This window comes from Pogona vitticeps, chromosome 6, assembly GCF_051106095.1.
Source record: "Pogona vitticeps strain Pit_001003342236 chromosome 6, PviZW2.1, whole genome shotgun sequence".
NCBI lineage: Eukaryota > Metazoa > Chordata > Lepidosauria > Squamata > Agamidae > Pogona > Pogona vitticeps.
The window spans coordinates 43303702-43316728 of record NC_135788.1 but is presented as its reverse complement, the minus strand read 5'-3'; the positions used below and the strand labels follow the sequence as shown (position 1 = coordinate 43316728).

General features: G+C 39.5%; 1 protein-coding gene across 13 annotated transcripts in view; it reads right to left on the bottom strand.

Moving 5' to 3' along the window:
• Positions 1-13027, bottom strand: part of RARB (retinoic acid receptor beta) — a 444828-nt gene that overhangs the window by 61067 nt on the left and 370734 nt on the right. For 9 of the 13 annotated variants that reach the window (XM_078377299.1, XM_078377293.1, XM_078377291.1 and 6 more), the window contains one exon: positions 9861-9929. The exons of the other annotated variants lie outside the window; for them this stretch is intronic. In XM_078377299.1, coding sequence (XP_078233425.1) covers positions 9861-9929 — 69 coding nt within the window. The remainder of the gene's footprint in view (positions 1-9860; positions 9930-13027) is intronic. 13 annotated transcript variants of the gene reach the window in all.

Genomic DNA, 13027 nt, shown 5'->3' with positions numbered 1-13027 from the left:
TGTTAGCATAATCTATTCTAGTGAGTCCAGAATTCAGTACAACCAGTATAAAACCAGCCCTAAATATTTGTGAAAGCAGAAAGGGATGAGATTTGATCCCAATGTAAATAATCCATGGAATGGTTGCTTTCAGTTCTTCATAAATGTAAATCTACATTGTCTCCCTGTTAGTTTCCATGCTCAATTCAAGGTGCTGGTTATGACCTTCAAAGCCTTATGGTTAGGACCTTGATACTTGTCAGAACACTTCTCCAAAACATCTTCCCGTTTGTCACATGCTCCTCTCAATCCTCTCAATGTGCTACATAAAAGGAGGCCAGAAAGGTACGTAATAAAGGAGTTGGGTTTTCTTGGTAATAGCCCCCACTTCGTGGAACAAACGTCCAGTTGAGGTGCGTCAGGCTCCATTCCTCCCAATATTGCTTTCAAGATACAGTTATATATGAACATCATACCTGAAATTATGTTAATTTTAAAGTGTGAACTTCAGGTTTTCTATAGTTGACTGCACCCACATCAGTTATCGCACTATTTTGATTATGTTATTTTGAAAATGAAGTGAGTGGTTGTTGTTGTTGTGGGATTTTGCTTGTTTGTATATAAGCCAAAGTGGTGTGCATTCACTTATCAGGTGGCATATAAATTAAAGAAAGAAAGAAAGAAAGAAAGAAAGAAAGAAAGAAAGAAAGAAAGAAAGAAAGAAAGAAAGAAATAAATAAATAAATAAATAAATAAATAAATAAATAAATAAATAAATAAATAAATCTACACTAAGGAAAACACAGAAATGTGCTTTGTCACATTATTTAAAATTAGAAATCATGTTAAGAAGTACTTTTTTGTTCATTATTCTCCAAGGGCCTTCCATTAGACATAGTGGAGAGGATGCTTTGGGCAGCAGATGTGGAGGGGGGGAGCCAAAGTGCTGGAGAACAGAACTTTTGTGTGCCATATTGCCTGCCATGAACCCCTTAAAGCAAGCTGCTGCCATCACATATGGTGGGGCATACTATTTAAGAAGACTGGCTTCTATACGTGGAAAAGTGTGCCATCTTATTTATGGTCTCATGAAGCAAAATGTCTTAGGTCATTCCTGGGAAGTCATCCTGAATAGACACCATGGCTCAAATCCAAACAGTCATAGAGAGCAGCCTGCTCTTGCTGTCATGTTTTCTTGCCCACTTGCCTCTCCAGGCCACTGCTGTCCTGGAAGGATGGTCTCAAGAACTGGAAGGGCTTCTGGAAACAATTATCAGGGCCACCCCTCAGTGGGGTGGCTAGAGGTGGTGAACTAAATTATTAGCTGGAATCGCAGCCTGCCACCTAGTATGCATGGATATCTCTTCAACTTGTGCAAAGGTCTCTTTGTTTCTCTTGGTATGATAGGAAACCAAATCAATGATGCGTTTTTTAAAAAAATAATAAGCTGCTCAATCCTTAGAACAAGGGAAACAAAACCCACAATATAATCATGACAAGAAATGATACTCTAGCCATTTGACTTGCATTTATAGGTCACCTGTTTGACAGTTGTCCTGTTTGGGTACGAGATCTAGGCAATCCTTTTAACCCAAAGGTTTAATTACAAGAAGGAATACGAGAAGACTCTTCTCATTTACAAGAAGAGCTTGAATTGGTACCCACAGAGAACAGGGAGGCGTAAGTATCCATCAGCTGTATATGGAATGGTATATTAATACCCCATCCAATGCTAAGCTTCAGTTTCTGTTGATGAGGTTTGCTTCTGTTTACATGCCATTTAATAGATAATTATAAAATTATGTTGTTTCTGATCCTAGAGTTTAGAGAAGCTGAACACTGAAAGTCTCCTGATATGAGCAACTGTCAGCCACACAAACTACAAAAAAATATAGCCCTGGCTCATTAAAAAGAAAAAAAAATGCACCGTACAAAATGTAGGTTTTTCTGAGAGGGAGAATACTTGTTAAATCATCTCAAAACACACACAAACACAAAAACAAACACATACACACAGTCTATCTGCATTGAATCCGACACTGGCCCAAGAGGAAAAAATGAGATCATCCATACACCCATTCTAGCACATTTGGAATCCAGCTGGATTAGCTGTTGAACCTTAACTGAACACTAATGAAGTGGCAGCCTCCCACTGCTTCTAGCACTACCTCTTGGCTTGGCTGGATCAATCTATTGGTGGGCCATGCATTTTTTTTCCTTACACATCATAATTTTAGGATTTTTTAAATCCAGTTTTCATTTCCTATGTGTTCTCTCTACACAAAAGTCTAATTCACAACACATACTTTAAGAGAGCTACATACAAATGGAATGAATACAGATGTTTTTCTATGATGTTTTAAAAGTTCAAGTTTTTTGATTGAAATTTTTGAAATCATCTGCACAATACGTATGGCTTTAAAAAGCACTCAATAAACCCTTTGTAAACCAAATTTGACTTTGTTCTGACTTTTTTTGCCCATAGGAACACATTAATTAGATTTCAATGCATTCCTATGGGAAAACGTGTTTCGCAAGACAAATATTTCGCAAGACGACATTAACTGTGGAATGAATTAAATTCATCTTGCGAGGCACCACTGTATTCTTGATTTGTGGCAAATTTGGGGAAGTTTGAGTTTTTAAATGTGAAACTGTTTTACCAGCCCGTCTGTGCAGAAACAAGCAACCCTAAATGTCCTCACATTTAAACATATCAAATAAATTGAAAATGCCAATCTTGCTTATCTTGAAAGATAACAGTTGACCGCACCTTCTTTAAAAAAAAAAAAGAATTCAGGCTGCAGGGACTGAAATATTGATTCTCAAAAAAGGCCTTTCAAAATGGGAAAACTGACTTTGTTATACAGCCTTACCAGCAATAGGGTTACAAATTAGATACATTGTTGCAACTCTCTGAAGCAAAGGCTGTGGGGCAATGATAGGTCACAGAGACAGAGTCAAAAGACAGATTTTTTAAAAAGAGTAAAAATAACAGGCTTATTTTAAAGAAGGTAATGGAGTAAAATTCCTCCAGAAAGGGATTTTCCCATGTATCTCCAGGGAACTAGCATACAATTTTGTAAATATTTCTGCATTAGAAGAGCATAGAGCAGTTGTGTTTGTCCCAGCACTGAGTGTTTTCAGTAAACATTTCTGAAACCAAGCTCCTGGCATGGAGGAAATCAACTTCAGGTCTGATGTTGACCCTATCAGTCAAGACCCAATTAGGTGATTTTCAGGAGGAGAACTTTTCAACTCCTTCCTGGCCAAACAGGCACTACAAAGGAATCCTCTGGCTGTAAAAAATATTTTAAAGGATATTTTAATGAATAATAAGGAAGAAATAGTCAGAAGTTCATTTGTTTAAGCTGTGAAATTACTGTCTTACTCAATGTTAGCAGAGTTTTGATGCCTATATCTTGTCAGAGTTTCAACTGTTCCACTTGTCTTGTCACTATACAATTGTCTGGTAATAAAGAAGGAAAAAACTCCAAAGCTGTTACATGCCATCAAGTTACGTCTGATGTGTGATAACTATATGAGTTAATGAGCTCCCAAATGTCCCATCATAAACCGCTCTGCTCAGATATTGCAAACCAACAACGTTTTATGTTTGGTTGTTCTCTCTTCTTACTGCCCTCCCCTGTTCCTAGCAAAATTGCCTTTTCCAGGAACAGTTTATTGAGACAATTTGTCTCATGTTTGGTCTTTCTTATATTCCTACTGTCCTACCATCCCACTTGTCCAACCATTCACATTTGTTGAAAAACGGCCCTGACTATTGCTTTGTGTTCGGGTGAGAAGTGCTTAACTGATGAAAAAAGGAGTGTTGTTGGTCTACAGTGTACTGAATACCCTCTTGTGTTCACTATCATTCTTTTCCCTTGCTTGGTGTCTCTTTATGAATAGTAGTGACTGCTGTCATTGGTGTTATCAACATTTAGGCTGCCCTTTGCTAGGCAAAGCTTGGCATCCTTTTTCCTGTTGGCAACATGGGCATGATATTGTGTAGCAACATGGGCATGATATTGTGCAGCAATACTGGGCCATTTCCGGATGTTTAACTGTGGATACAGAAACACAGTGTCTCACATTCATAAACTGGAGATTTTTATTTATTTTTATTTTTTGAATTTCTGTAAAGGTGGCTGCATTTTGTCTCACCCTGTCCTGGCTGATGCTGTGCCAGTAGTCTGGGGAGTGATTTTGTGGATGGCATCACAGCATCATCTTGCTGAGGGAGAGAAAAGAAGATTTCCTTTGCCATGTAAAGCCATGGTGGCTGGTGTTGAGACATGGAAAGGCTCAAGAATGCACTTCATCCCTAACAGTTAATCACAAAGCAGGAAAGGAGGCTGAGGCAGTGAAGACAAGATGGTGCCTCACTCCATTCCATGAACAGACAGCAGACTAGCTACAGAATCCAGCACTGGTAATGTGACAGCATCCTCCAGTGCACCAGAGGGCACCAGAATATTTTGCAGAGGTCAAAAGGCATGCTACACGGCACAGACGGCTTTGCCTATCCCTTGCCCCCAACACTTGTCATCTGAGGCAGATGCCTCATTCTGCCCTAGAATGAAAGCAAGGGACAGGTCCGGATTTTGTGCAATGTACTGGTATAATACGACTGGATGCAATCTTGGCTTGTATATCTAGCATTCTTCTCCAAGAAAACTACGCATACGCTATGACAGAAACCTATGATTTATTATCTGTAATAACAATAACAGTAATGATATAATGTCATTAAATTAATAGCCAGCGGGGTATAAAGCCCCATCAGTTATTTTTCTAACAAATCCATTTGCCCATATTTCCCTCTATTTATTAGTGTTGAGTACTCTTATAAGGGATGTATTATGCCTGAGAGGCATAAGGAATTTACATGAACAATTCTCATTAGTGTTAATGGGCGCTACAGCACCCGCATAAATCCTCTGTGATAGGGAACAGGGGAGAGTCAGTGACAAAAGTAAGCAGGAAGGATATTATCCCTGCCATGCAAAATATGACATACTCAGAGAGCAGTAGGTTCAAAATTGCACATCTTCTGTTCGCAGTCTGGAATATGGCCTGCAGAAGAGGCAAAGACTGTGCGGAGCACTTTCTTACAAGCAGGCCACATGGACTCACAAGTGCAACAGAAAAACAGATGCCTTGGTTTTAATGCTGCAAATGAAGAAAAAAAAATGCAGTACAGAACCTGTACTGATGTAATTATTTTGAAATGCCTACTTTGCTTTAAACTAAACAGAACCAAACCATTTAGAAATGCAAACCTTTCAGGCCAGGTACTGTGTTTAATGTCCGTCCTTCCTTGAATTGTTCCCTGCAGTTCAAAATTACAATATACTGAAATGCATGCTCCTCCTTCTTGCCTCCCTTTCCCCTCACAGCATCTTCTTATCTTAACAGGAGATGGATAGAGTATCATCCTGGCCATGTCGCATTAGGTGTTCTCATTTACAGATTGCAAGGAGGGAGAAAAATACGCCTTGTATAAATTATTCAGAATCTATTGTATCAGTGTGTGTTCTCTGAGCATTCAACACTGGCAAAAGCAGACAGATTATTTTTCACTTTTAATTGTGTTGATACCTTATCTGCCCCACTGGAAGCGGAGAATGCTATGTGAAACCACATGTACCCAGGGAGCAAATAAAGCCAGTTACTAGGTCTATTATTTAAAGCCGAAGTTATCCATTTGGACAATGTTACTTTAACACAGTGCCAGAAAGCCTGGCGGAAGGGGACAATCTTGTTGCTATTTACTTTTGTAATGCTTGTCTATTACTATGTCAAACATGAAAGAGTTTAGTTCAGAGACAGGTTGCTTAAAGAAGATCTGAACAGATTTAATAACCAGTGTCACAAAGGAGTCCAGAATGCCATCTGGGTACAAAGGAAGTCATTGTGTGCATTGCATCCTCTATGATACTAAGCCAAAAGTCCCCTTGCTCAAAATTCAAGGGTATTTTAAACCAAAGCAAATCCTATGGAATGTATCACCTTGGTAACAAACCCTATTAAAATGCTGAATAATTCTACACAAAAATCACACCATTCCTTCTCTTTGTACATATGTAGGGCTTCGACAATCCATATAATTTAAAATTCATAGTAATGACCATTTTGTACCTCAAAGGTGGAGGGGGAAACCAGCTTTGCTGGCATGATATTATGTATTTTTTTTTCATTTCTACACCACCTTTCCCCCATATAGGGACTCAAGGTGGTCCACAATAATCTCTTTGTTTTTAAATTCATTGAGCGTGATTCACCTTGTTCACAAAGACGGCTAAATAAACTTTGAGTTGGAATGTTGACTTGCACATCACCTGCATAGAATGCATGGGAGAGAGGAAGTGGCTAGAGTCCAATTCAGATCTCTGCTATGCAGCAAGGTTGCATTTGTTATGAGCATCCATTTTTCTAAAGAGACAACTACAAATATTGCCTTTTTCTGTATTTACAATGCAAATGTCTATAATGCACATAATATGCCCTATTAGGACAAAACACTCTCACAGCTCTATACACATGTTCATTTTCCAAGTGCTGTGCTTATATAAAATTAACTGAGATCAAGGTGGCCTACTTCAAGATACAGGACAATTAGTAAAGCTGAAGGCAGATTATGACAAAGCTCTGTCTAAATTCAGATGGGCTAATACTTACTCAAGAAAATACTATATGTGTCTCTTCAGAGAAGATTAAGATTGTTAGTTACTGAAACGGCCCTTGTCCCTTTAAGAGTAGCACAGAAAGTAGAACTTCTATAGCATAGCCTTCCATTGCTAGTCAGAAAAACTGTGACTGTTATATAGTTTATTGTGCTCTCACAAAGAAAGAAAGAAAGAAAGAAAGAAAGAAAGAAAGAAAGAAAGAAAGAAAGAAAGAAAGAAAGAAAGAAAGAAAGAAAGAAAGAAAGAAAGAAAGAAAGAAAGAAAGAAAGAAAGAAAGAGGAGGGAGGGAGGGGAAGATTTTCCATAGTTATTATGTCCTTTGGCCTTCTGATTATACTGGAATACTAGTTAACTGCAAAGATAGCTTTCTCCTTTCTTAAAGCTCCAAGAATTCTGATTTTGTCTTCATTTTTCTAGTCAGCACTGCTGAAACCAATTTCTATCACTAACTCTATCTGCAGTAATCAGTCCCTGGGGCCACTCATTGCTAACATATTTTTGTAGAGGCTTTTGTCATAACACTCTGTACTTTCGTTTTCTGAAATATCTTGCCATTTGGTCCAAAATGGATCCAATAAGGCAGCTCATAATTAAAAATAAACAAAACTAGAGACAAGGAGAATTCCACTGGATTTGATAATCTCAACAAAATAGCACTTTTGTGCTCTTGAGATTTGTTAAAATAAAAAATACACCTTGCCTCTAGAATGCAGGCTTGTGAGGCTTACTGGGTGTTTTCCAATGTGAAATAGCTAAAATAAGTGTGACTGGAATAATATGCAAAAACATGTATTTTGTACACAATTTTATGCAAAAATATGGAAATCTGTAACTAAAGCTTTAGTTCAGCCGTTCTCAATGGGGTGCTATATGTATATGGCCTTCTGTAGGGCCCTAGCCCATTTGAAGAGGGCCACCTACTGGAAATAATTCTTCACATACCACCTTATAAAATTAATTTACACCATCCTGATTTGGTCTATATTTCTTTCATGTTGTGTTTATGGCCGAAAAGGTTGAGAATGGCTGCTTTAGCTAACACTGAAATTTTACAAATTATGTGAAATGCATGAATAAACGCATAGTCCAGAAAGATTAACAAAAATGTATAACAATTTTAATACAAAAAAATGCAATCTCTTCTAATTTATTATTTTATTTGATTTATTTGATTTATATCCCGCCCATCTGGTCCGTTTCTAACTTGAAACGGAGCAAGGATTCAAATAAATACAGGTGGGATTTGGAGAAACATAAACAAATTAAGAGTGGATGATTTTCACATCCCTAAAACAAGTGCAGGCATGAGCAGAAATGAAATAGAATAATGTCAGGCAAAAAACAAACAAACAAAAAAACAACAACGCGTAAATACATGGTCCTAAATCCAACTCAATGCTGGCAAGAGCAAAAAACTCGATTGGTCCAGTTATAATGGATCATGATGTTGCTGATACACATGTATTTGATTTGAAACCCCGCAAAATGTGAACAGCAAGAAACACTTGCACACAAAGGCACTGGATATATTATTATGCAAGCTGAGAAAGTCCCTGTCTATTTGTACAAATAAAAGTTGTACAATTATAATGACAGGCCCATTAGGGGTTTGAGAAGTTGGTTCCAGCTTGACTCCACATAACAACGATACAATTAAACAGAGACTGGTATGACTAAAAATGTATCCAAGATTTTTCCACAACAAAACAGGAATGCCTGAAATAGCTAAAGTTAAGCCAACATTTTAGAAGAGATTGCTAAAAAATCTAAAAACTTGTCTGTGACAAGTAGTGATGATGGTAATCTTAATACATTTACTGGTTCTTTTAAAAATAAAATAAAATGAAGTAATAGCAAAATTAGAAAAACATGCAGACCTGTTTAAAGAAGCTGCAAAATTATTTTACCCTATTTGGCAGATCTAGATGGATATTCTAGTGAAAATAATTTGGTACTATGAAATGAGACTGGAGCAAAAAGGTCTTCTCATTTGAGAGAGAAACGAGGGTTTTTTGCACCATTGAATGCCAAATACAAGAATGAGTTATCACTCTTTTAAAAAAATATATTCAGTGCTCTCTAACCTAATTTAGGTAGGGCCAGACCTCTAACCCACTGAACTCATAAACTGTCACAATCTCCAATTGTACTTCTACCAGCTCACACTTACCAAAAGGCCAGTCCACTGTTAACTACTCTTCGTTTTTCTTCCTCCAGGGCCTCAGGATTTATACCACCAATTAAGACAATAATGAGTGCCCCAGGCTGACCTCCCAAGAACAAGAATTAATTAAGCACAGTATTTCTTACTAAAGAATGACACTTTCCCAAACCATTTATGTAGCTGCTTTCCCCTCCAGATATTACAGTATTTCCATTCTGCACTCCCGAATTATTAACCCTGAACTAGTATGAGTTGTTTCGCAGTTCACATGTTCATGGTATTTGGTGTGTAGTTCAACATTTCACATGAGTTAAAATGAAGTAATTTTGACATCATCTCAATAATATTTTTAATTGCAGAAAACAGTCAACATTCTGCAAGTATTACCAGTTTAAATATAAATGAAGCAGCACTGCATCAAACAACTTTTCCTGTTTATTAGTCACGTTTAGACAAGATAAGATTGCACAAGCCTCCAAGCATTCACTGAACTATTTAAAACTGACATGACCTGGCTGTTGTTTTGGCCACCTGTCCTTGTTTCTTGTTTTTAAGCATATGACGGTGCAAGGCTAAGCAACAGGCAACTTCATATTTGCACATTCTTCAAAGACTTTAAAAACTCTCTACAGACACATCCTCTTCTTACTCACAACACTTGTTACTTTCAGCAGGGAACACACAGTACAACACACTGGTTGAGACAAAACCAAAAATCCTTATACTCCAAGGGCCTGATTTGTTCAGACAATCTTTCTTCTATACTGGTATCTGTATGAATTGGAATCCATGTTGACAATGAAGAAATTGAAATTGTTAAAGTTCTTGTACACCTTGACTCAGTCATCAGTCTAAACGGAGACTGTTGTGAAGAGGTCAGAAGATCGGGTATTGAAAGGCAGCAATGCAGAAATTAGAAAAGATCATGGAATGTAAAGATGGTGCTGGAGGAGAGCTTTGCAGATACCCCGGATTGCCAGAAAGACACACATGTGGGTCCTAAAGCAAATCATGTCTGAACTTACCATCTGGAGGCAAACACGGTGAAACTGAGGCTGACCTTCTTTGGGCACATCATGAGAAGGCAAGATGCTCTAGAAAAGGAAGCAATGCTAGCTAAGGTTGAAAACAGCAGGAAAAGATGCAGACCAAATATGAGGTGGATTGACTCCCTAAAGGAAGCCACAGCCACTGCAAGTGAATTTGACTCAGGGTAACCACTTATGCCATTATAGGAATGAGGAACCTATGCCTTTCCCTCGGTTTTGATATGGATTCCAACTCCCATCATCCCTGACCTGTGGCCAGGCTACCTGGCACCAGGGAAAACTAGAGTTCAACATTTTCAGGTAGCAGCTTCCAACATCCTCCAGGAGAGTATTTGTTATTTTTGGTGCAACAAACTAATGTGCCAGCTTCGACTGTGTTACAAAAAAGGCAGAAGATAATAGATATTACACTTGCTATTGGAAGCTGTTGAAAATCTAAATTTTAGAATTATGCAATATGCAAGGAAGCAAAGAAATGATAGGAGGGATCAAAATTATGCTCAGAAATTATGATTTTAAAAGGTCATTCATTCTCATGCCAAAGATTAAACTATGACCCACAGGCCTTTGCATACACAGTGAAGATCTAGATGTTTGTGTTTAATTAATTGTGCTGCACAGGGTGAGAACTGACAAGTTATAACATCAGTTACCAGCCTGGATCAATTGTGGGATCCATTTAATTAAGATCCTTCTGCTCTATAAAACGCTAACTTTTAGGAGACCCCCTGAAAGACCCATTTAACTTTGTATATCATGTTTGCCTTTCTGTGAATCAGTATTTCTACTGATACAGGCAGCAAAACAAGGTCATATTCTTGGCATACTGTAGAGTCCACAGTACTGGTTGGTTATAAAAGATCAACAGTGTACAACATGATCAACAGACAACTGAATATGCGAGCTGATTTCCCTTCAAAATAATATAGTCCTATACACTAGATATCCAAATGAACTTTCACTGTACTTCTACTTATACAACTTAAAAATTATTTTTATAGACACATTTTAAATTTATACGTTCAGAGAAGCAGGATTGTGGTCAGCCATGTCCAGATATGTGTCTGGGGCACATATCTAGCCCTTGTCTAAGCACTCTGCTATGGACACATGTCTTGATCTACTGCACTGTGTCAGAAGCTGCTCAAAATCATTTCCAGTGGTGCAGTAAATTGAGATCAGTGAACCCAGCGAGATCACCAGATGACCATTTCACCATAAGCAATTCTAGCATTTATAACCAGTGCTGATTTAACAGTTATGTTCTCTCTCTGTGTGTGTGTTCTGACAGCAACCATTGTAAAACTGAAAAGGAGGAAAAGTTAGGTTACTTACCTGTAAATTTGGTTCTTCTAGTGGTACTCTGTGAATTCACACAAATGGGCTATCCTGTGTCTGCGCAGGAACATCCGGAAGATTCTAGAGCTTAAGAAAAAAGAGTCAATTAGCTCCCCCCCCCGCGGGGTATATAAGCCCTGCCTCCTCCATCTTCCTTTCAGTTCCCTAATCCGCCGTTACCGTAAGTTAGATAAGCATGGTATCATATAACGGTACCATGACGGATAGAGGGGAGGAAGGGAGGGATGTGTGAATTCACAGAGTACCACTAGAAGAACCAGAGTTACAGGTAAGTAACCTAACTTTCTTCGTAGTGGTCTCTGTGAATGCACACAAATAGGTGAATAGCAAGCTGTACTCACTGGCAAGAGGGCCGTCACGGTATCATAGATGACAGTATCGCCCGTCCAAACGCCGCATCATTTTTGGCTCTGACATCCAGTCGGTAGTGTCTGGCAAACGTCAGAGGGGTAGCCCAGGTGGCTGCTTTGCAAATGTTCTGCAGTTGGACACCTTTGAATAGGGCTGTCATGGTGGAAACCGCTCTGGTGGAATGTGCCTTTAAGCCCTCTGGAAGAGGTTTCTTGGCTAGCTGGTAGGCCAGGTGAATGAGCTGAACAATCCACCGTGATACTGATTGAGAAGAAGCAGGAGCACCTTTGCGTGGTCCGTGACAACATAAAAAGAGACGCGGAGAGCGTCGGATGGACTTGGTGCGGTGTAGGTAGAAGGCAAGGGACCTTCTAACGTCGAGAGAATGAAGTTTGCGCTCCAGCGGTGTGGTTGGAGACGGGAAAAAGGTTGGAACCACAATGGGCTGATTGACATGGAATACCGACACCACTTTTGGGAGGAAGGAAATGTCCATGTATAAGTTAACCTTATCTGGGTGCATCTGTAGGTACGGAGGGTCCGACCTTAGGGTAGCAATCTCGCTTGCTCGTCTGGCTGAAGTAATGGCTACTAGGAATGCCGTTTTCCAGGAAAGAAGTTTCTCAGAGCACGTAGCCATTGGTTCGAATGGAGGTTTAGTAATGGCCTCTAGAACCAGCGGAAGGGACCATTGGGGTGCAATGGTTTGGGAGGGTGGTCATATGTTTTGGAGACCTTTTAAAAATCTTTTAAGGGTAGGGTCAGAAAAAAACCTCGCAGAGTATGAACGAGGAGGTTAGTGTGCTACAATCGCTGAAATGTAAACTTTAAGCGTGGAGTGAGCAAGACCCATATTGAAGAGATGCAGCAAAAAGGTAAGTACCGTACGTAGAGAAGCTGGTACCGTGATCATGCCTTTAGATTGGGCAAACTTGGTAAATGCTTTCCATTTGCCCTCGTATAAGCACGCGGTAGAGGGCTTTCGTGCATGGTCTAGCACCTCGGGGAAGCGGAGGTTATTCTCCATGCCGTCAGGCGAAGGGACTGAACATCGGGATGGAGGAGAGCCCCGTTGTCCTGTGACAGGAGGGACGGTATCTGAGGTAGATGATAAACTTCTTGTGCTATTTCTGATAGGTGAGCGAACCACGGTTGCCTCGGCCACCAAGAGGCGATGAGGATTGCGTCTGTACTGTACCGCATTATCCTGGTCACAGTCCTGAGAAGCAGCGGTATTGGGGGGGAACAGGTACGTTAGTTCCCCTGACCATGGGATGAGGAAGGCGTCTCCCAGGGAGTGGGCGTCCATGCCCACTCTGGAACAATATCGGGCACATTTGGTGTTGAGATGGGACACAAAAAGGTCCAAGGTGGGCTGTCCCTATCATTTGCAAATGTCTAGAAAGACCGTCTGGTCTAATGTCCACTCGTGC